This window comes from Xenopus tropicalis, chromosome 6, assembly GCF_000004195.4.
Source record: "Xenopus tropicalis strain Nigerian chromosome 6, UCB_Xtro_10.0, whole genome shotgun sequence".
NCBI classification, from domain to species: domain Eukaryota; kingdom Metazoa; phylum Chordata; class Amphibia; order Anura; family Pipidae; genus Xenopus; species Xenopus tropicalis.
Window position 1 is genome coordinate 85,240,810 of NC_030682.2, and position 23,089 is coordinate 85,263,898.

At 42.4% G+C, this 23,089-nt stretch overlaps 1 protein-coding gene across 4 annotated transcripts in view; it reads left to right on the forward strand.

Moving 5' to 3' along the window:
* The first annotated feature begins 9,730 nt into the window (after positions 1–9,730).
* The window catches only part of relch (RAB11 binding and LisH), an 86,789-nt gene continuing 73,430 nt past the window's right edge, over positions 9,731–23,089 (forward strand). For 3 of the 4 annotated variants that reach the window (XM_012964311.3, XM_012964309.3, XM_012964310.3), the window contains exon 1: positions 9,731–10,503. In XM_012964311.3, coding sequence (XP_012819765.1) covers positions 9,969–10,503 — 535 coding nt within the window. In that variant the 5' untranslated portion in view covers positions 9,731–9,968. The remainder of the gene's footprint in view (positions 10,504–23,089) is intronic. The other variant, NM_001127054.1, reaches the window with a different exon arrangement.

The following is a 23,089-nucleotide window of genomic DNA, read 5'->3' on the forward strand; positions in this document are numbered from 1 at the left end:
CACAGTGCAGGCACACAGAACAATTTTGGCACAGAATTGTATATTCAATCAGTTTTGCTCCAAAATTCCTCCATTTGCCTGCACCAGGCCAAAAGCAAAGGCTCAGTGTGCAGCCACATTAAGAACCTTTTAATGGTGCAGGGGCAGATTCTCAGCCTGTGTTTATCCGCAGGCTGAGAATTTGACATGTATGGCAGTAGCCTTAAGGATTGCAATCTATTTACAGTGTATTCTTAATTTGACTGTGAAGATGGAGGTACTGTAAGTACAAGTAGAATTTTTGAGTCTTTCTGGTTATCATTTTCTTGGCTGTAATTAAACTGAGATCTTTGTTAAATCCTTAAAGGTTCTACCAGCAATTGAACATTTAACAATATCTAATATAGCTATATCTATTCACCATCAGCCAATATAGTGTTTATTGGCTGTATGAGAGAGGTTTCCGTTCTATGTGTGCATAGAGAACAATGAATGCTTGACTTTTTTTTTTTTAATTAGCATTTGGGTAATAAAACCAATAGCATTCTGAAAAACTAATCTAGTTTCTGATTTGAAAAAATGGGCCCTACAGATTGACCATTACATAGTGTAAGATTCTGGTAAAATATAGATATATATTCTGGGCTCCTATATTTTATTAATCAATAATAAAACCTTTCTTTAGTAGAGGAAACAGCCTAATTAAGTTAGCATCTGGTTGTCTGGTCCAAACAATAGGAGTTTCCTAATTTATAAAACAAAGGTACTGCTCTGGGAAAGGTTTGGTCACACCTAAACTCTAATTAACATTATCTAAGGGTGAAGGACCCTGGTGATATGCATAATCAGTTAGTTCAGGAAGGACAGATGTTGACTACATGACAATTTGACTATCCAAAATGGAGGACGGGTAACTTCCTGTAACTGACTGGTATGTGCTAGCATCATTCAAATGGACCAATCAGGAGAGACTTCTAGAAAGTTCTAGAATCCACCCCTCTCTCCTGTATATAGGTTGGCTTCAGTAGGGCATAGATGGAGACTCAGGGCCAGGAGAGAAGTGACCACCTTACCAGATCAGAGGGAATCCTGACATCACGGACCAGACACTTATCAAACCTAAGGAGAGGTATACTTAGGCTGTATAATCTTCTAGAGTAGAGGTTTCATAGAGTGTGTTTATATGGTGTGGTGTGGGATTATTATTATTTAGGTGGTTGGGTCCCTGTGTTTCATTTGAGTGTATTTAGTTAAGTAAGTATTGTGTATATTTGTCGTATATTGTTTTGTATTACCCTTTTGTGTTATTGTAGTCTATTGTTTATCCATTTTATCTGCTTTATGATTTATGTTTATGTAAATATTTGTTTCCAATTAATATAAAATCATTTTTACACTTATTGTTCAGTGATCTCTTTGCCACCCTATACTGTAGAACTTTAGTTATATTAATAATCTTACAATAGCAACTCCCATAGCTATGCAGCGACATAGTAAACAGTGCTAGTGGTTTTTTCACAACTGCTCAGTCTTTAGTTAATATTTTTTTAGTTTATTTAATATTTTAACGTATTATTGTTTTGTTAATTCTGGCAGGGTTTATTACCCCGGGAGACTTTTCTTCTGTCCCTGCCAGCATGGAGACTCCTGAATTGATTGAGCTGAGGAAAAAGAAGACTGAGGAAGCCATGGAGTAAGAGTTGTTGAATTTGATAAATCTGTTATTATTTTCATTTTTCACACTCAAAAACTATTCTTATTACTTTGCTAAATTTGTATAAGCAGTAATTTTGTATGTGGGACTGATGGAACTAGGTGCAATACCTACATTACCAAAAGGGTTTTTGTGTAAGGTGTAGAAATGTAAAGTAATTCAAAGCTACGCACACTAAGAAGCTTTGCCTTTTGAATCCTGATTCTGTGCTTCGTTTCCAGATTGTTACTGACCCCGGCCTGTCCTGACTACCCTGAAGTGTTTCCCGCTTCTCTGCCACGCGATAGGTTCCCTCGCTTGCTCAGAACTCTCTCCTTGGGTCTCTCGCAACAAGTCCTGGCGGCATCCGAGTAGCGAAGGGCTCCCCCCGACGTGAAAGGCGGTGGTTATAGGCGGAAGCGTGAGCCGAGACCGGACCCTTGGAGTCTGTTCTGAGTTTTGGGATACCGATCGTGACATTACGTTGGGCCAAAAACATGGACCCTGAAGGGGCTGCTGCGTCACCTCCATCCACTGAAGTGATTTGAGCAAATCTCCTCCAGCGTCTTGGGGAACAAGAAGCCCAGCAGGACCAGATTATCCAGTGGCTCCAGAGACTATCTGTAAGGTTGGATGCGCTCCAACAGCCTTCGGCTCCTGCTTCTCTCCCAGGGGGCAGTTCTACACACACAGCTCCGGCAATGTATGTAGTGGAGCCTAAGGTTCCGTTCCCTGAAAAGTTTTCTGGGGAGCGTAGTAAATTTTTTGCCTTCCAGGAAGCATGTAAATTGTACTTTAGCTTCCTGCCTCGTTCTTTTCCCACGGAGGAACTGAAAGTTAATTTTGTTATGACCCTTCTGCTTGGGGATCCACAGTTATGGGCATTTACTTTACCACCCTCTGATCCAGCCCGAACATCCCTTGATTCCTTTTTTAAGGCCATGGCAATAATCTATGACGATCCTGATCAATCTGCCTCTGTTGACTCCGCTATTCGTAACCTCAGGCAAGGTAAACGACGCGTCAAGGATTATTGCATAGAAACAGGGTGGAATGACGCTGCCTTACGAAGTCAGTTTAGAGTGGGGCTATCTGACACTGTGAAAGACAGCCTGATTAATTTTCCCGTCTCGTCCTCCCTAGACTCCCTAATGCACCTTGCCATTCAGATAGATAGGAGGCATAGGGAGAGACGCCAGGAGAGAGTACCTGCAGCCTCTGAGTATCTACCTAGACCTGAGGTTGCTTTTTCTAGGCCCTCAGAAGAACCTATGCAGCTGGGTTCTACCCGTTTATCCTCTGAGGAAAAGGATCGCAGACGGGCTAACGTGTTGTGTTTGTACTGTGAGGATAGAGGTCATTTTCGTAGTACTTGTCTCAAAAGGCCGGGAAACAACAGAGCCTAAGCAGATCTGGGGAGTTCTGTTTGGGCAATGTCATTTCTTCTCCCTAACAAAGTTTATCCAAAGTCATGATTCCGGTCCTTTTGGGATGGGATACGAGTAGTGTGGAAAGCCTGGCTTTCATTGATTCCGGGGCGGAAGGGAACTTTTTAGATTTTAACTTTGTCCGCAGGCACGGAATACCCACACTTCCTTTATTTCCTTCTATCAAACTAGTTGCTATTCATGGTACGTCTCTTGGTTGTGGTCTTATTTCCTTCAAGTCTGTAAATTGTTCCATGTCTATAAGTTCTAACCATGTGCAACAAATTTCTTTTCTCATCATAGATTGCCCGCATACCCTGGTAATCTTAGGTCTCCTTTGGCTGCGTAAGCACAGTCCCCAAATTGATTGGCTAACTAGCAGTATACTTCAATGGGGAACAGATTGTCAGACCTTATGCATAAAGCCCGTCCAGGTTCTGGCCGCAACCTCTTTACAGGGGCTACCTGCTCCTTACTCCCTGTTTGCGGACGTCTTTTTTAAAAAGGCTGACAAAACTCTTCCCCCACATAGGCCTTATGACTGTGCCATAGATTTAATTCCTGGTTCCTCTCCTCCTAAGGGTAGAACTTACCCCTTTTCTCTACCTGAGACCCAGGCTATAGAAGAGTATATTAAAGAAAATCTGGAGAGAGGGTTTATAAGGCCCTCTTCCTCTCCAGCAGGAGCTGGGTTCTTCTTTGTAGAGAAGAAAGATGGGGGTCTCAGACCGTGTATTGACTATAGGGGTTTAAACAAAATCACGGTTAAAAACCGTTATCCCCTTCCCTTGATTTCCGAACTCTTTGATAGAGTCAAGGGAGCCACTATTTTCTCTAAGCTCGATCTAAGAGGCGCTTATAATCTAATATGAATTCGGGAAGGGGATGAATGGAAGACAGCCTTTAATACCCGCGATGGCCATTATGAATATCTGGTAATGCCCTTTGGGTTATGTAATGCTCCTGCTGTCTTCCAAGAATTGGTAAATGACATATTCCGTGACCTTTTAGGTCGATCTGTAGTGGTGTACCTAGATGTTATTTTGATTTATTCTAATAGTCTCTCTGATCATCGTGCCCACATTCAGGAGGTTTTACTTAGATTAAGGCAGAATCATTTGTATGCAAAAATTGAGAAGTGCATCTTTGAAGTCTCTTCGGTTCACTTCCTTGGGTATATTATTTCCCATAAAGGTCTAGAAATGGATCCAGTCAAGGTTCAGGCTATCTTAAATTGGGTACAACCGTTGTCTCTATGGGCCATACAGAGACTTTTGGGTTTCGCCAACTGACCCCAATCCGCTGGAGAGATGTCAACCTGACCCTATTGTTCCTAAGGAGTTGATTGTAGCAGCCATGAGTCCAGATTTACTTTCTTCCTTGACTGAGGCACAAGGTAACTCTCCTCCCAATGTACCTCTGGGGAAGTTGTTTGTTCCAGAAAACCTCCGTGAGGCAGTTTTCTTAGAAGCCCATGATTCTAAGGTAGCTGGGCACCCGGGTCGCAGCAAAACCTGTTCCCTTTTATCCCGCACCCTCTGGTGGCCAACTTTAAGACAAGATGTTGGTAATTACGTTGATTCCTGTCCAGTTTGTCAACGCTCTAAACTTTCCAGATCTTTGCCCCAGGGTTTACTTCAATCACTTCCGATTCCTGAAAGGCCATGGACTCACATTTCCATGGATTTTATTGTAGATTTACCCCCTTCCAAAGGAAACACAGTCATATGCTTTGTAGTGGACTGCTTTAGTAAAATGTCTCATTTTATTCCCCTTCCCACCCTCCCATCTGCTAAGTCCCTTGCAGAACGGTTTTTGACTGATGTATTTAGGCTTCATGGTGCTCCGCTGAATATAGTTTCCGATAGGGGGTTCAGTTTGTTTCAAAATTTTGGCGAGCTTTCTGTTTGCTGATGGGTACAGATGTCCTTCTCCTCAGCTTATCATCCTCAGACCAACGGGCAGACAGAAAGGACAAATCAGTCTCTAGAGCAGTATCTCAGATGTTATGTCTCTAGTAATCAATCCCTTTGGGCTGATTTCCTTCCGTGGGTTGAGTTTGCATTCAATAATTCCACCCACTCTTCCACTGGGGAATCTCCATTTTTTGTTGTTTCTGGTTTCCATCCCAGAGTTTTTTCCTTTTCTACCTTGTCTTCTGATGTTCCTACTGTTAATTCTTTAGTTGATCATTTTTCTAGCATTTGGCAAAAAGTTCAAAACTCCTTATCTGCTGCTGTAGCCACTCAAAAGAAGGCCTTTGATAAGCGTCATAAGGCTTCACCTGAGTATCAGGTTGGTGAGAGAGTCTGGCTTTCTTCTAAAAATGTTCCTTTGAAGGTTTCCTCTACTAAATTTGCACCCAAGTTTATTGGTCCTTTCTCTATTTCTGAAATTATAAACCCCAACACAGTCCAATGAGAACTCCCTCCCGAACTCAAGATTTCTAATTCTTTTCATGTCTCTTTGTTGAAGCCGGCTAGAATGGTTTGGCAGAGATCTCCTCCTCCTCCCATTTCTGTTGAAGGACAGCCTGAGTATGTGGTATAAAGGTTAGTGGACCCTTGCCTCTCTAGGGGTAAGCTACAATACCTGGTACATTGGAAAGGGTATGGCCCCAAAGAGAGGTCTTGGGTTCCGGCATCCGATGTTAGGGCAGACCGTCTTGTACGACAATTCCATGCCAGGTTTCGTGATAAACCTAGGGGTCCGGTGGCCCCCTCTGGAAGGGGGGGTAATGTAACTATACCTGGTGGTCTAGGGGGTTGGCGGGGACGCCCGCCGCTTCCCGTGCAGGGACGCCCGCCATGATGTTCTCTATGCGCGCGCGTGCACGTCTGCTGCCTTTGTGCTCGCGCGCACCCGCGCATGCGCAGTCTGTATTTTTTGCCGTGCGCACTTGTTTTCTCAGCGTCGCGCCGCGTATGACATCACAATGGCGCGAAATTCAAATACGCAGGGCCCATATCCACGGAAGGGGACATGTATAGGGACACGCCTGCTGTCCCTAATGTTATATCCATATGTCCAAGAACGCTGTAGCCCCCCCCGGGGCACATTTGAACGAGTCAACGCATAGGGGTAAATATAAGGGCATGCCTGGTGCCGTATTATTAGTTTCTTACTGGGAGAGCAGAGAGAAGTAACTAGCGATAGTTGAAGCCATGTTTCCGTATACTGCGCTTGTCAGAACAACGCTGAGAAAAATACATTATTAACAAATCCACATACATTGAACATAAAATAGCAAAATGTAACAAACACACTATAAGGAAGGATGGTTACATGCAGTTGGAAACATATTCACAGTGTATGTATGTATGTATATCTTTATTTATAAAGTGCTATTTATGTACGCAGCACTGTACAGTAGAATACATTAATACAAACAGGGTGTTAATAAGATAATAGATAAATACAAAGTACAACAATAAATACAGATAGATACAAGATAAATACAGCTGCAAAAAGTTAAGAGTCGAGGACACAAGAGGAAGGAGGTCCCTGCCCCGTAGAGCTTTGACTATTGTGCAGTGGCACAATAGTCAAAATAAAGTCTCATTCAAGCATCGTGGGGCAACGCAATCCAGTTTGGGTATCCATTGGGAATCTGTGGGGGAAGTCCAGACTGTCAGCTAGTACCTTAAGAACTTTCTGCCAGTATCTGGCAATATCAGGACAAGACCATAACAAGTGAAAGAGGTTTGCTGGTGAGGCATTGCATCTGGGACAAGAATGGTCTGGTTTCCTTTCCATTTTATACAGTTTATGTGTTGTCATATACAATTGGTGCATATTCTTGTATTGAACAAGATGGTCTCTAATTGATATTATGTAATTATTAAAACTATCGGTTGATTCCTCCCAGTCCTTAGAGGTCAGTTGAGGTATACAGAAGCTTAAACCATGCAATGACCAAGTCCAAACCGTCGCAGGGTCTGCCAAAGATATGGTCATTTGACTGAATCGAAGGCCTTAGCTGAGTCTAGGGAGGCAATGGTTCTGGAGCCCTTCTCTACATGCACCAGTTGTAGGTTGGTGAATAGGCACCTGATATTGAAAGCAGTGGACCTTCCTGGCATAAAGCCTGATTGATCGGGATGTATGAGGTCAGCAATGACCCTCTTGAGTCAATTTGCTAGGATTTTTGCCAATATTTTTACATCAGTATTCAAAAGGGAGATTGGGCGATAGGAGGAACAATCAGCTGGATCCTTTCCTCATTTGGGAATAACCACAATTTGGGCATCTGATTGGAATGGGGGAAGAGTGTGGTATCATATGCAAATTGTAGGGTTTCCAGTAGGTGAATCGATAGGATTTAGACAGGGCCTTATCCCACTTGGAGGGGAGTCCTTCAGGACAGGGTAGTTCTGCTATGGCCTGTTCCATTTCCTGAGTTGATATTGGATATTCTAGGAGTGCCCGGGCTTCTGGGGACAATGTTGGTATTTGGATGGTGTTTAGATATTGGGAAAGTTGAGTGGAGGTTTAGTTTACAGTGGAGGTGTAAAGTTTTTGGTAGAACGAGGCAACTTTTTGTGCTATAAGAGAGGGCTCTGTGACATATGCACCTGTTGAGGTTTGAACCCTTGCTACTGCTGAGGAGGAGGTTTGGGCTTTAGCCAGGAAAGCTATGAGTTTGCGATTTGTATCTCCTTTTTCAAAGGTTTCTGGGACATAGAATAGCCTTTTGTTTCTTCTCTTTCTAGAGCATTTTTAGCTTGCAGTAGCTATTATAGGAGAGATGTGAAGGAGAGAGCTTGTGTTCTCTCTCTTCTTGGGTCAGCTCTCACTTGGGTTTTGGCATTGTTATGGGCCTGTTTGATTGCTTGCACTAGAGCCCCTCTCATAGCAACCTTGGATGCATGCCAGACTATATTTGGGGAGGTGTGTTGATTTTAATGACCCAGTATTCCATGTAGGCCTCTACATTTATGGCCTCTACCTCTGGATGTTTGAGCCACAGAGGGCTAAGCAAGCCCATAAACGTCCGAGGCTTGCCTGAGGATGGGAAGCACAGAAGTGGAGAGAGGCCGGAGAGCCAAACGAGGTACAATAGGATCAGGCGAGAGAATAGTCAGACAGGTCCAGGTCGAGGTGGGCAGAACAGATTCAGAAGCGAAGGTCAGGCAAGGTTCAAAACGAAGAAACAGGATCAGGATAAGCGCCAGGCAAAAGAGTAAACTCGATAACCAAGCAAAGATGGTGAGTTCTAGGCGACTATTTAAACTAACAGGATTGCTTCTATAGAGCAAGAATGAAGAAGAAGATATAGACAGAACCCCTTGGGGAGAGCTGAAACTATCCGATAATGAATCTTCTTCAGAGGAAGAAGAGGATGAGAGTGATAAAGATAAACCTGATGAAACTGGATTTATTACCCCAGCAGACAGGTGCACTGCTAACTTTCATACATTTTACATAGATGCTACACGTAGTTTCTTTAGTGAAGTATTGAGCAGCATTTCTTGACACTCATCTTGATACCTTAGAGTTCAAATAGGACCAACAAGAATTGCATTTAATACGAAGGAGGACATGCCCTCCTGCAACCCCAGAAGACAAATTATTTGGAAAATGGGCCAAAAATGTCCCAGTCCTAACCTGGGAAGAAATACTAGATAGCCATCTGAAATCATTAACGATAAAATGATCCAATTCCATTACTTACACAGATCCTACCTGACACCTTATAGATTATACTTAATATACCCAGCAGTAAATGCCATATTTCCCAAATGCCTGGTCCAGGATAGCAGAGGTCATCAGTCAAACCCTAGCACTCATAATTTCAATGGACCACCTAGTTTTCCTGTTAAACCAGGTCTGAGAAACAGACCCTACTAGAGCAGAGCAAGCACTGCTGGTATGTCTGTTTATCACAGCCAAGCACCTCAAAGCAAATAGTCTGGAAATCAAACTTACCCCCAACTTCCACACAGTGGAAAAATGCAGTAAACTCTAGTATCCCTATGTACAGACTAACATACTTGCCCTGAGAAATATACAAAAACATGGTACCTGTGGCTTCAGGAGCACCTCCGGACAGCTGATTTGATATGACAAACTCAGAGAACCCCAGCCCCCCCCCCCCCCAAAGCTGCAACAAGTAGGGAACCCTTGGTACATAAAACACAAGAAGACAGGATTAAAAGTTATTATTGCCACATTGTACCATTTCAGATCGATCTAGATATCATGTCATAATATCATACTCTGTATTACTGTTGATGCTGTCATTATTTATGTTCAATTAACAGTTTGTAAATGACAAGTTATAACATAATAAAAATTGATAAAAAAAAAAAAAAGAAGCCATGGGCTGCTTTTGGTGTGTGCAACTCCAAGCCCCAGAGAGAGCCCCACTGTCCTTTTTACAATGTATTGGTGAACATGCAAAGGTATTGAACCATTAGTGGGGATGAACTCAATGTTACTTATTTGATACAGTAAATCGTTTTGATTCCCTACCTATAATACAAAGCTGCACAGTAGCAGCTAACTCTACTTAGCAGGTACCACTAACACACTGGATTTCTGGGAGGCAGCTATTTTGTGGTAAAAACTATGGCAATTTCTTTGAGTCTCAAACATGCAGTTTTCATTGCATTTCCTGTCTTCCCACTGTTGATACTTGATATATTTTCCAACTTGATCAAAGCGCATTTCAAGGATGCTCTCCTATGTAGTTCAATAGCAGAGGGACACAAACTAGAACGTCCCTCCCATTATCACAAGGCAATACGACAGGGGATTCCGAAGAGCAGGTCACAGTAACGGATGACAGCTGACTATGATGCGCATTGTGCTCCCTGCTTGACAGCGTCTCTCCCTCCCACTCCCTCACGTCTCCTCCTCATTACAAGATGGCGGCCCCAGCAGCAGGTTCAGGCCCGGGCGGCTCCTCAGGTGGAATCACTGGGGGTGCGGGTGGCTCTTTGGGTGTTGTGGGGCCCAGCACAAGCACCAGTAGTGTGAACCCATTTTTAAGTGACTCGGAGGAGGAAGAAGACGGCGGTGAGGAAGAAGAAGAGGAGGAGGAGGATGATAACGAAGAGGACGATGAAGATGTTTCCCCATTAAATGAGCGCCCTGCTGCCTCGCTTGCTTCTCGCTACCTTCAGGATGAAGCCGACTCAACCTTGCTTCCCAGTGCGGGGCCTCGTCTTTGCCTACAGCCTGGAGAGCCCGGGCGTGTGCCGCTGGATGCAGTGGCCGCACAGTTGCTGCGAGATCAGCTGTTACTGACAGCTCTGGAGCTACACACCGAGCTTCTAGAGAGCGGACGGGAACTGCCCAGGCTTCGGGATTACTTCTCCAACCCGGGCAACTTCGAGAGAGCCACCGCGGCACCGCCTGGGTTCGGCGGCAACACTACCGCCAGTACCGGAGGGCAGCTGAGTGAGTGAGCGGGGAAGGAGGGGAGAGGCACTGTGCTGTGTGTATAGGCGAGCTGCACGACGTCTGTGTGTGTGTGTGGCCATGTTTGTAATTGTATCAGGCCTGCTGCTCGTGAACTGGAATTCCCTGTCCTCTGTTAACGTTTGGCTGTGGGTAGATCCAGGGAATTGCAGTACATTAGGTGCAAGCATGCAGGTGTAAGATACAATCATTACTGTCTATATGGCAAAATCTTTATGGGTGCCATGTATTGTGCTGAACTGGTAATTATGCTCAATTATTGCATATGAGAATTATAGCTGCCATTGTTTTTAAATGCAAGTATGGTGACCCATTTGTATGACCTTGCTCTAGGTTTTCACTTCAGAGATAACTTATAGATTAGCATAGGTCCAAAGAAATCATAGTACTTGCTATTGCATTTGATATTCTGGGAGCTGTTTATAGACTGGGTCTCAGTCCAGCCTGGATTGATATTCCCATGAGTTGGGGTTGGGAGATGTATCTCATTTATTTTTTACTCCACAAGGTAACAATTGCTGCTGACCATCTGCTTCTCCCCATTTGTGAAAAGCAGTTCCTCAAGGATGCTTAGAGTAAAGGTCCCCATACATGGGCCGATTGAACCTGCCGGATCGGCAGGTTATCAGCCCGTGTAGGGGCAGAAACAAGGGGCCTGCCCGACCGATATCTGGCCAGGTTAAAAGATTCAGTCAGATCGGGGACTGCATCGGGGCCCCATTGCCGCCAATATAATTCGATCGTTTGGCACGAGGGCCAAACGACCGAATTTAGCCTACACGGTCCCCGATATCGCCCACCCGTAGGTGGGGATATCGGGTGAAGATCCGCTCGCTTGGCGAGCAAATCTTAACGTGTATGGGGACCTTTACTGAAGCAATGCTTATCTATCCCATAGTTAGTTTAAAACATTTGAGTCCATACTGAGTCCCTCCAGCTGTTTATCTATGATACCCACCATCAATGAACAGCTGAAGGCCTGCATCCTCTTCTTTAATTGTTCAAGCTATGTAATAATAGTAAGATGACCATATGTTGTTACTCTTAAGGCTCCCTTTGCGTGGTTTCAGACACATGCTGCCAACTTGCACCTAATTGTATGCTTAGGGTGATGGCCCATGGGGAAATTTAACCATGGGCAATGAATCTCCCCAAAATGCTGGTGAAAAGGCATTTTGTAGAGATTACCGCTGGAGAGCAGTGCAAGCAAGGGATGCGCTGGAAGGTGGTGCAAGCAAGGGGCCCCAAGGCTGCTTATCTGTATCCTTTTTATGAAGCATCTTTTTCCATTTGGGTCTGTTCTCAGAACCTGTCCATCTGTGGGGCCTTGTAAAAAAAAAAGGCATTGAGACACAAAGTGACTTTAGTAAATGGTTAGTTCAACCACTAAGTAAAGCCTCTGATTATCTTCAAACCACTACACAAATAATAGTTCCCTAAAAGATTGTTAAAATAATGATAAAAAAATATAGTATCTAAGTAAAACTTCAAGACTTGTGCCTTGCTTTATTTCTGTAATTGCATACTTACACAATTTGACATCTTAAAGGAGAAGAAAAGGCAAAGTCACTTGGGGGCACCCCCAAGTGACTTTAATCACTTACCTTGTACCCCGGGCTGGTGCCCCTGTTAGGAGAAAACAGCACCAGCCCGGTGTACCTGTAGCGCATCGCTTCCTCCTTCCTACTCGCGCTGCTGCTGTTTATCCGGGACAGACTTCTCTGTTAAAGTTCGGCTTTTCACTATACTGTGCATGCGCGCGCAGCCATACAGCAAGGAGGAAGCGCTGGCAGCTACCCCGGGCTGGTGCTGTTTTCTCTGAACAGGGGCACCAGCCCGGGGTAAAAGGTAAGCGATTTAAGTCACTTGGGGGTGCCTAACACCCCCAAGTGACTTTGACTTTCCTTCTCCTTTAAGCATTCTTGATTTGGAGCAAATTGGCAGTAGAGCCCTGTGTATGTCTGGTCGGGCAGACCTGTACCCATCCCTCACTCACAACCTGCAGTGGGTTAACTTAATTTATGCAGGGACCTGCAGAACTGGAGGTGCTGTCACTATTGACCAGAAGTGACTTCACTCCAGTGGCAATTTAACCTGGTAAGGGGAAAAACTAGCTCTATTATTGGGTGTAGGTGGAGGGGGGAACACAGCTGCACACTTTCAAAAGCCGACCACTTTGAGGGTATTCAGTGGGTACCTGACCTGTCCCATGCCCCTAGCTGCCAAGGCTTATCATCGTAAAACAGAAAGTTGTGACTGGACTTTGCAATAATCCCTGTGTGCAGTAGGTTTTTATGCATGAGATCCTTAAGTCTGTTTGCTTCAGCTGTTTGGATCACTGGCACAACTATGGTTTCCAGTTATGGAGGCAGCATAATTAAAAAATCTAATTGAGGAATTTATATTCCCAGTAGTTTGATACATTGTTTGTGTTGTTAATTCACTCCTGACAATCGGGAAAGCATTTAAAGGAGACATTTTATATAAAGTTCATATTCAGTTATAATATTCATCCTCCCTCAAAATGTGACATGATGCAGAAAGAAAGAGGTTTTGAAAGCATTTTACCTTCTTAAACTGCAATTATATGAGAGCTGCAGAGACAACCACTCAAGTCTGAAGCTAGAGTGAAATGAAACATGGGAGTGTCCTTCAGTCTCCCACAGGAACTGGTCACAGCACTGCCTGACAGGCTTTATTCAGCAGTAGCAGGGAAAAACCCCTCCCTCCTTTTGTGTCTTTCTGCTTGTGCTGCTGCCAGGGGGGGGGGGGGTGGCGTATGGGGGGAGAGGAGTGAGTAGAGCAGGAACCACTGCTTGTGACATCGCTAAGCCCTGCCCACCCTATGCATATTCACTTCACTTTAAAGGGGACCTGTCACCTTAAGAAATATTTTCAGGTTTTCTATTGTGTTTGTCAAGCAGAATAAACAAGCAGGCAGGTGCCATTTTGTGGACAGTGTTATTAAGGCAAACTTTGCATTCTGCTAAAATCTTGTTTCTGTGCCAGTATGGGGAGACCTGATGCACTGGTTACAAAATTAGATGGTGAGGAGGGAGGGGGAATGTGAGGAGAGCAGCAATATCTAAGACAGTGGTTCTCAACCTCCCTAATGCCGCGACCCATTAATACAGTTCCTCATGTTGTGGTGACCCCCAACCATAAAATTATTCCCAAGACCATCGGAAATATGTGTTTCCCGATGGTCTTAGGCGACCCCTGTGGAAGAGTCGTTCGACCCGCAAAGGGGTCGCGACCCACAGGTTGAGAACCGCTGATCTAAGAAGTTCTGAATTGAAAGTGAAAGTAACTCTCTGCCCCACCTCTATGCCTAAGGCATAGAGGCGGGGCAGGCAATATATGATTGACAGCTGGGATTTTTAAATGCTTTTATAATGGGTTTAGATGTGTTAATAAAAAAAATAGTTTGGGTTTCCTTTTTAATTTGAAATGGGCTTTTATTATAGAGTTTTTTTATGTCTGGGTGACAGGTCCACTTTAAGTAGCTCTGCAGGGCCAGTGGCCCCAGCTGCATACTGAAGAGTCTAAACTGGAAGCTGGAAGGTCTGGAGAGAGCACAGTTTTCAAGCTGTTATGGACATATTTGAACCCAAAGTTATTAAAATACAAAATATTAAAATAAAGCACTTACTTCTATTTTACAGTTTTTTACATGGTTTAGTGCATTGTAAAAATGTATGCTATATATCCCCTTTAAGGGCTCAAGCAAGTATTTTAGCTAGAGACCCTTACTGGTCTGGTCGTGCATACCCGATCTGGAACCCCACTGTGCCCCCTACCCAGACCCACTACTCGCCCCTAACTGCAATGGCTTAACCTACCTTCCAATTTGGGGACCTATGAAACCAGATACAACATCACTGGGCCAGAAGTGATGTCACTCTGGAGATTCATCAACTGGATAAAGGGAAAATAGCATTTCAGGGGAAAGAACACATCTACACTTTAGCCAGTTACCCAAGCAGGGTACCTACAGACTGGAAATCGGGGTCATTATACCAAAACCTGAATGCTTTGCCAGTGTTCACCAAATTTCTGACCCAAAGCGGAACTTTGGTTGGGTTACTTCTTTGATCATTGTGTCCATTCCTTAGAATGTGGAGCTTTGTGTTAAAATGTGTTAAAAACATAATGCAAGTCAGGGGCAGCTTTAAGGCCCTAGACACATTACATGGATGCATGCGCCCTACAGCTCCTCTGACAGGCACGTCTCTGGTGTGGAACTACACGGTGTGGATATTGGTGCAAATGCGTGAATGTATGCATTATCGCGTCGATACCTGCTCTGCGTAGCTTCACATAGGCCAATGCCAGGCCTGTCACTGGAGCTATGGGGTTATTTGCGTAAGAGCAGATCTGCTTTTTTCTGCCTCTACAAAGAAACATTTGTGGAGAAGAGTGGGCACTTACCTGCAGGGTGACAATCCACCACATGTGCCCCTGCCCTAATGGTTTGAAAATGCGCTTTTCAGCACTGCATTGATTCTTTACAGCACAGCAAAAAACCTTGTAAATCCAAAGATATTGGTAGTGTTTTACCAGTTATCAATAACCATACTAACAAATGATAAATCAGCCCTGTAGTTGTGCTATTTTATGTGTGCCTCAGATATGGCAGTTGGCAGTTCCTTCCCCCACATTCCTGTACTGGCAATTAATATGTGTGGTAGCATATGTGAAGGGGCAGCTTTTGTCCAGTTATCAGTAGTTTAAATGATACAACATTCTAAAACTTTGTTATTCTCAAACACAAAGCTGCAAATGGGTTTGTTAACATTGGGATTATGGCACAGATTTTGATTTCGGCAATCGTGAGCATGTCCTCATTTGTTTTGATTTGATTTTCCCTTTTCTATTTGTTTTCTATTATTTCCTTATTTTGTGTGACTGTAGAAAACATTTGGACTTTATAATGAAGGTATAGTTAAACAGCATCCATTTATTGGAGTAGTCATATATTGTTGCTGCAAATGAACATCCTCCTGGATATTTCAGTATATCAAGTTGACGGTGTGTATGAATTAAAAGAAGCACTTGAAGATTGTGCTGTATGCGCTATCTATAAAATATATTTAAAATCAAATTAAATTTTTTTCTTTCTTTCTTGTCCAGACGTTAGGCAAAAAAAAGCAAGTATGACTTTCACATAAATGTCCCTGTTATAGGATTTTACATGGTAAAAAGCTATTTTTGAACTCCAGAAGCTGAGAAAAATCTGGGGCTTTTTTTTTTAGTTTTTTAGTCCAAAGTTTATTGTGGGATTTTCCACTTCTAAGCTCAACAACACTTTTTGGTAAAAAACAAACTCAATGCTTAGAAAATTATGCTTTACTGGTAAAAAAATAGACTGAATAAACAAAAGTGTTTTCACAGATTTCATGTTTTCATTACTTAGGGAAAAATAATCGCACCTAGGGGAAAAACATTTTTTTGTATTGATTAAAAAAACCCACTAAACCTTTGATAGATCTGCCCCTTAGTATCAGTTGATAACCTTATTCTACTAAAGCTTGATTAAACATTTCCTGCCAATGTCAGCTACACATACTTTACTGATCCTTGTTTAACCATACTGAAAATACAATATTAGTAGGTAGGATATCCTGCTTCTGCAAATAGAGCAGTTTTTAACATTATTCATGTCTACTTAATTCAGTTATATTGCTTATTTTCCTTGTTCCTAATGGCATTCCTGATCTGTTCTTTAAAATGTACTGTAGCATGGTGGTACTATTCTGTACTATTCTGTGATGTACACCCGATTACACCCATACAGAAAACAAGATTTAAAAATGTTCAATTGCATTATATCTTGAAGTATAGTCCAAAAAACATGGACCAGTATGTTTTTACATTAATAATTTATGTGCTATGTGAAATAGAGAATCATTGGTACGTGACTGACTGAACAGCTTTTTTTGTTGCAGTTTGGTTTGCTATGTCACATAGTAGTAAACATAACCAAACCGTGTGTGTACTATTATATAGCATTACAAGATATATGGTTAGGTCCATAAATATTTGGACAACTTTTTTCTAATTTTGGTTTTTACATTACCACAATGAATTTTAAATGAAACAACTCATATGCAGTTGAAGTGCAGACTTTCAGCTTTAATTCAGTGGGGTGAACAAAACGATTTCATAAAAATGTGAGGCCACTAAAGCATTTTTTTTTAACACAATCCCTTCATTTCAAGGGCTCAAAAGTAATTGGACAATTGACTCAAAGGCTATTTTATGGGAAGGAGTTGGCAAGTCTGTCGTTATGTCATTATCAATTAAGCAGATTAAAGGCCTGGAGTTGATTTGAGGTGTGGGGCTTGCATGTGGAAGATTTTGCTGTGAACAGACAACATGCGGTAAAACAGCTCTCCATGCAGGTGAAAGAAGCCATCCTTAAGCTGCGAAAACAGAAAAACCCATCTGAGAAAGTGCTACAATATTAGGAGTGGCAAAATCTACAGTTTGGTACATACTGAGAAACAAAGCAAGCACTGGTGAACTCAAAAAGACCTGGATATCCACAGAAAACAGTGGTGGATGATTGTAGAATCATTTCCATGGTGAAGAGAAAACTCTTGACAACAGCCAACCAAGTGAACAACACTCTCCAGGGGGTAGGTGTATCGATATCCAAGTCTACGATAAAGTGAAGACTGCATGAAAGTAAATACAGAGGTGCACTGCAAGGTTCAAGTCTCTCATAAGCCTCAAGAATAGAAAGGCTAGATTGGACTTTGCTAAAGAACATTTAAAAAAGCCAGCACAGTTCTGGAAAAACATTCTTTGGACAGATGAAACCAAGATTAACCTATAACAGAATGATGGCAAGAAAAAAGTATGGAGAAGGTGTGGAACAGCTCATTATCCAAAGCACACCACATCATCTGTAAAACACGGTGGAGGCAGTATGATGACTTGGGCGTGCATGGCTGCCAGTGGCACTGGGACACAAGTGTTTAGTGATGATGTGACACAGGACTGAAGCAGCAGAATTAATTCTGAGGTGTTCAGAGACATACTGTCTGCTCAAATCCAGCTAAATGCAGTCAAATTGATTGGGCTGCGTTTCATGATACAGACGGACAATGACTCAAAACACACAGCCAAAGCAACCCTGGAGTTGTTGTAGACTAAACTTCGGACAGAGAGGCCCACAAACAAACGGCAACTGAAAGCCGCTGCAGTAAAGGCCTGGCAGAGCATTTAAAAGGAGGAAACCCAGCATCTGATGATGTCCATGGGTTCAAGACTTCAGGCTGTCATTGCCATCAAAGGGTTTTCAACCAAGTATTAAAAATGAACATTTTATCTCCAGTTATTTAATTTTTTACTTTTGAGCCCCTGAAATGAAGGGATTGTGTTAAAAAATGCTTTAGTGGCCTCATATTTTTATGCAATTGTTTTGTTTACCCCACTGAATTAAAGCTGAAAGTCTGCACTTCAACTGCATCTTGAAATTCATTGTGGTAATGTACAGAACCAGAGTTAGAAAAAGTTGTCTCTGTCCAAATATTTATGGACATAACTGTAGCCAGTTGGGTATTCATTTTTAAAGGAGAAAGAAAGGCTAAGTCACTTGGGGGTGCCAAAATGTTAGGCACCCCCAAGTGACTTAAATCGCTTACCTTTTATCAGGCTGGTGTCCCTGTTAGGAGAGAACAGCACCAGGCCGGGGTAGCAGCGAGCGCTTCCTTCTTCCGCGTTGGCATGCTGCGCATGCGCATTAGAGTGAAAAGACGAAATTTAACAAGAAAGTCGGCTTTTCACTCTAATGCGCATGCCCAGGGAATTCGCCGCGGAAGAAGGAAGCACTCACTACAGGTAACCCGGGCTGGTGCGGTTTTCTCCTTAACTGGCAGCCCGGGGTACAAGGTTACCAATTTAAGTCATTTGGGGTGCCTAACATTTTTGGCACCCCCAAGTAACTTAGCCTTTCCTTCTCTTTTAAAAGTCTATTCTGTGATTCTGTAGAATCTTTTCTAGACCTTGTCTTTTCTAGGTTGTAATAATGATGTGATCCATTCTGTGGTATTGAATAAATTAACCTTCTTTAGTTTATAAGCAAAGGCTGTAAGGCTGTATTATGTTCTATGTTTGCTTAAAATAAAGTTGGTAATTTGAGGACCCATGTCGCTTTAAGGACATGTCAACCCCAAAAATAACTTTTTGCCTAATAAAAGAAAACATAATTCCTAGAAACTTTCCAATGTGAATATCTTAAACATTTTAGTGCTTTAAATGTGTAAATGTAATTGCTATTGAAAGCAGCATTTGCTGGACTCCTGGTTATTACTTTTTAAACAATGTTACTAAGGCCAGTCTCCTCCAGCAATAAAAATACAATGGGTTTCCAGCACAATTGTGAGAAGTCAGAGGGATGCACACATCAGCATCATATGTTCACCTCCACATAACTTCAGACTTCCAGTCTCCTCCAGCAGGTGTGACAATCTGTTACAATTATATTTTGGGTTGACTTTAAAATGAAGGGGTGGTGTTATGCCCTGTTTATTACCCCATAAATTTCACTACCTTGGGCTGTGTGTATGAGGCACAAATGTGACTTTCGCGTTGATGTCCTTGTAGAAGTATGTTACATGGTAAAAAGTTATCGGCTCCTTGCGTTCCACTTGTGCTCAGCACTGACATGCACCTGTGTTAGTATAACCACATATGGAAGAATGGGGTGCGTTTTTCCTGCGCTCATCAGTATGAGCCCTTAGGTGGAAACAACTGAGACCAGCAATAGTCATTAGCTGTAAGACCACTACATCACTATGCGCAATGCCAAACATAGGCTTGAATGATATAAAGGTTGCTGCAGACTCTAGAGCAGTGGAAACACATTCTCTGGAGTGATTAACTTTGCTTCATTATTTGGCATTCTAACGTGCTAGATAAACACATAGAGCAGCAATCTCCTCCCTTTATATCCATAAATAAAACTACTGGATAAAGGGGTACAGTGTTGATGCAGAATAAAGTGTTTTTTTGCATTTTTATAAATCCTGAGTGCTCTGGCATTATGTTTATAAATAGTTGCGTTAAGACACACCAAATATCATTACGCAGTATTAGAATTACTGCTGAATATTTGCAGTTTTCAATAATGTTCTAAAAGTTACATTGTTTTTTTTTTTTTCTTCCTTAATTTGTCCTATTTACTTTAATTGGTAGCCCCAAGGGAGTAGCATAAAAAAAACACCATTTATTATTATCTTTGGTGGGTTTTTTTTGTCTTTATAAATATTGATTTTGTGCAGTATTAAATTAAATATTAAATTAATTTTTACATTGAAACTTTTATCCTACCTGATTTTTTCTGACTGCAGTAAGTTAGTCCGTGTGCAGTGGCATACCAAAGGGGTCAGTGACCCGTGATGCCAATGTACTTTTCTGGTTTTAATTAAAATACACACCTTTTATGTACAACTACACACGTTGCACAACTTTTAACTTGGCACAAGATTCTGCCTGCTGATTTCAGAGATGGACTTTTTAAAATCTGTGGAAGTAAGGACAACACAGATTTCTAAATATTACCTTCATTTTACCCAACTATCAGACTATTTTTGGTGCAAAACATTTTGCACACAATTATAAATACCACCAATGGGTTAATGTCTACCATTACGCTGTTTGGGAGTGTCTCTGATCCCAATGAATTCCCTAGGCTTCAATGTAAATGTTTTATTGCACAACCAATGTGGTACAACCTGCCTCCACCTGTTGACTTTAGAGATGGGGTAGGATATTATTATAAAGCTATTTGTGACAGTGGTGTATTATGGTCTGTACCAAATACAGAAGTTAGGGCTCTGGCACACGGGGGAGATTAGTCTCGCGAGTCTTTTTCGGCGATTTCGGGAAATCGCGCTGCCGCGTGTAACATCCTGCCGGCGACTTACATGTTCGCCGGCGGGATGGCGGGTCATGGCAACTCGGGAGATTAGTCTCCCCCGTGTGCCAGAGCCCTTAAGGGTGAAGAGACACACAGCTACTTGTCGTGGCTACTAAAATAGACAATGCTGATCGTTTATTGATGCCTGTCTTTGTGTGTTTTAGCAGAGTCAATTCTCAGTACTGTCTATGGCAGGGTGTTTTCTGGCTTTTAGTAGCTGTGAAAAAGTTGCTGCTACTAGTAGCTCTGTGTGTCTTCACCCTAATTTGGGATGATAACATATTAGTTTTATTGTTTCCTCTTAAAGTTGTTTTACTGCATCAGGTATATTAGAGAAGTGGCTGACGTGGAGATTAGTCACCCAGCGTCTAATCTTCGTTGTCGCAGGCGACTGATCTCCCTGCAATGCCATCCTACCGACTAGAATGTAAATCGCTGGTGGGATGGCATATGCGTCGCTGCAATGTCCCGAAGTCGCCCGAAGTTTCCTCTCAAGACCACTTTGGGCGACTTTGGGAAATCGCAGAGATGCCGTTACAAGGGCACAGGTGGCACAATAGGAAGGCCTTTTTATGTCTCTGCATCATTGACACTAGGGTGGATGGCCACCTTAAAGGAAAACTATACTCCCAAACAATGTAGGTCTCTATAAAAATATATTGCATTAACAAGCTGATATGTAAAACCCTGCTTCATCTAAATAAACCATTTTCATAAAAATATACTTTTTTAGTAGCATGTCATATAGATAAATAGAAATTGCCATTTTAAAGAAATAAAGGCCACCTCCTGGGATCATAGGATTCACAGTGCCCACAAACAAACCAAGGCACACATACATGCTAGGTCACATCAGTCAATTAATGGTTGGTTAATCTGTTGGTTAAGTATTCATTCTGGTAGTATAGTTTTCCTTTAACAGATGAGCATGTTAGTAATTACAGCATGTTAGCAAACCTGCCAAAAATTGGCAGCAGTACAAGCAGTTGTCACTCTTTATTAACTACTTCACTGATTCTGAAAATAAGGTAAGAATTTCTCACTTAGAGAAGCCTGGCACATTCAGTGCATCCAGTATCGGAAAGTGTATAGTAAACTTAAATATTCTTAAATATACTACATAGTTCTCACCTGAGAACATACTTGTCCCTTCTTTCAGGTGTGAAAATTTCCTGTCCTGACATTTTTATGCAATTCATTAGAGGAGAAGGAAAGGCTAAGTCACTTGGGGGTGCCAAAATGTTAGGCACCCCCAAGTGACTTACATGACCTACCTTGTACCCCGGGCTGGTGCCCCTGTTAGGAGAAAACAGCACCAGCCCGGGGCACCTTTAGACACCGCTACCTCCTTCCTTTGCGCGCTGCTGGCGAAATCCGTGGGCCGGCGCATGTGCAGTAGAGTGAAAAGCCGACTTTAATGTTTAAGTTCGCCTTTTCACTCTACTGCGCATGCGCGCGCAAGCGAGGAGGAAGCAGGTAGCGCCGGCAGCTGCCCTGGGCTGGTGCTGTTCTCTCCGTACGGGGGCACCAGCCCGGGGTACAAGGTAGGCGTTCTAAGTCACTTGGGGGTGCCTAACATTTTGGCACCCCCAAGTGACTTAGCCTTTCCTTCTCCTTTAAGGCAGAAATTCTGGGGTGATTTAATGTACAGAAAAAAACACGGCAAAATGCCTAAAGGTGTTAAATATGCACAATATAGGCGAGGAGAAAGACTTAGCCCCATGAGTGATTCACTGGCTGTACTGTGTTATTGTCTGACCAACTGACTGATACACTAACAAATAGAAAATGCACATTATGAATAAAGATCAGTCTCCATTTACTTTTAGAGAATAGTCTATCAATCTGTTTGGCTATTTTTAAAGAACAAGTCAAGTCATTGTAAGGCACTATAGCAAACAAAAGAAAGTTGTACTCACCCCTACACCCCTAAATTTGTAACGATTAGGTGGGGTTAATAGTAATGCATATAAATATATTTGATAACCGACCCAGGCCTGTGCACTGCATCACTAAAAATACCCCCATCTGAGTATCTTCTACGTAAGCACAATGCCACCATTTCTAATGAGTCTCCTTCCTAATGCCGCGACCCTTTAATATAGTTCTTCATGTTGTGGTGACCCCCAACCATAAAATTATTCCTAAGACCATCTGAAATATGTGTCTAAGGCGACCCCCAAAGGGGTCATGACCCACAGGTTGAGAACCGCTGCTTCAAGTGATCCAAAATGGCACATGTAAAGTAGATTAAAGTTGGACATTTTGCTATATTTAGCCCTTGTGGATTTTGTTGAGGGCAGCCCTGTTAGAAATGGGTGTTAAAGAAGAAGCTGAAGGGTTTCTTCTGTGTACACGATACTAAGAAAGACTTAAAATCTTTAGACCTAGAAAACAGAATGTTAATTGCTAACATGGAAACAGTAGAAAAGTCTTCTCATTCAATGCTTAATTCTGGCTTTATGGACTTAAAATTGATTGTTATGTATGTCGTGTGGTTGTACTACTCAGAGCATGCAGTACCTGGAATCACATTTAGATACTATCTGGTACACAAATTTATAATCTTGGTTCATATTGGAATATAGCTGTGCACTTGTGTAACATTACGCTGCACTTTATTTTTTGACATTTCTT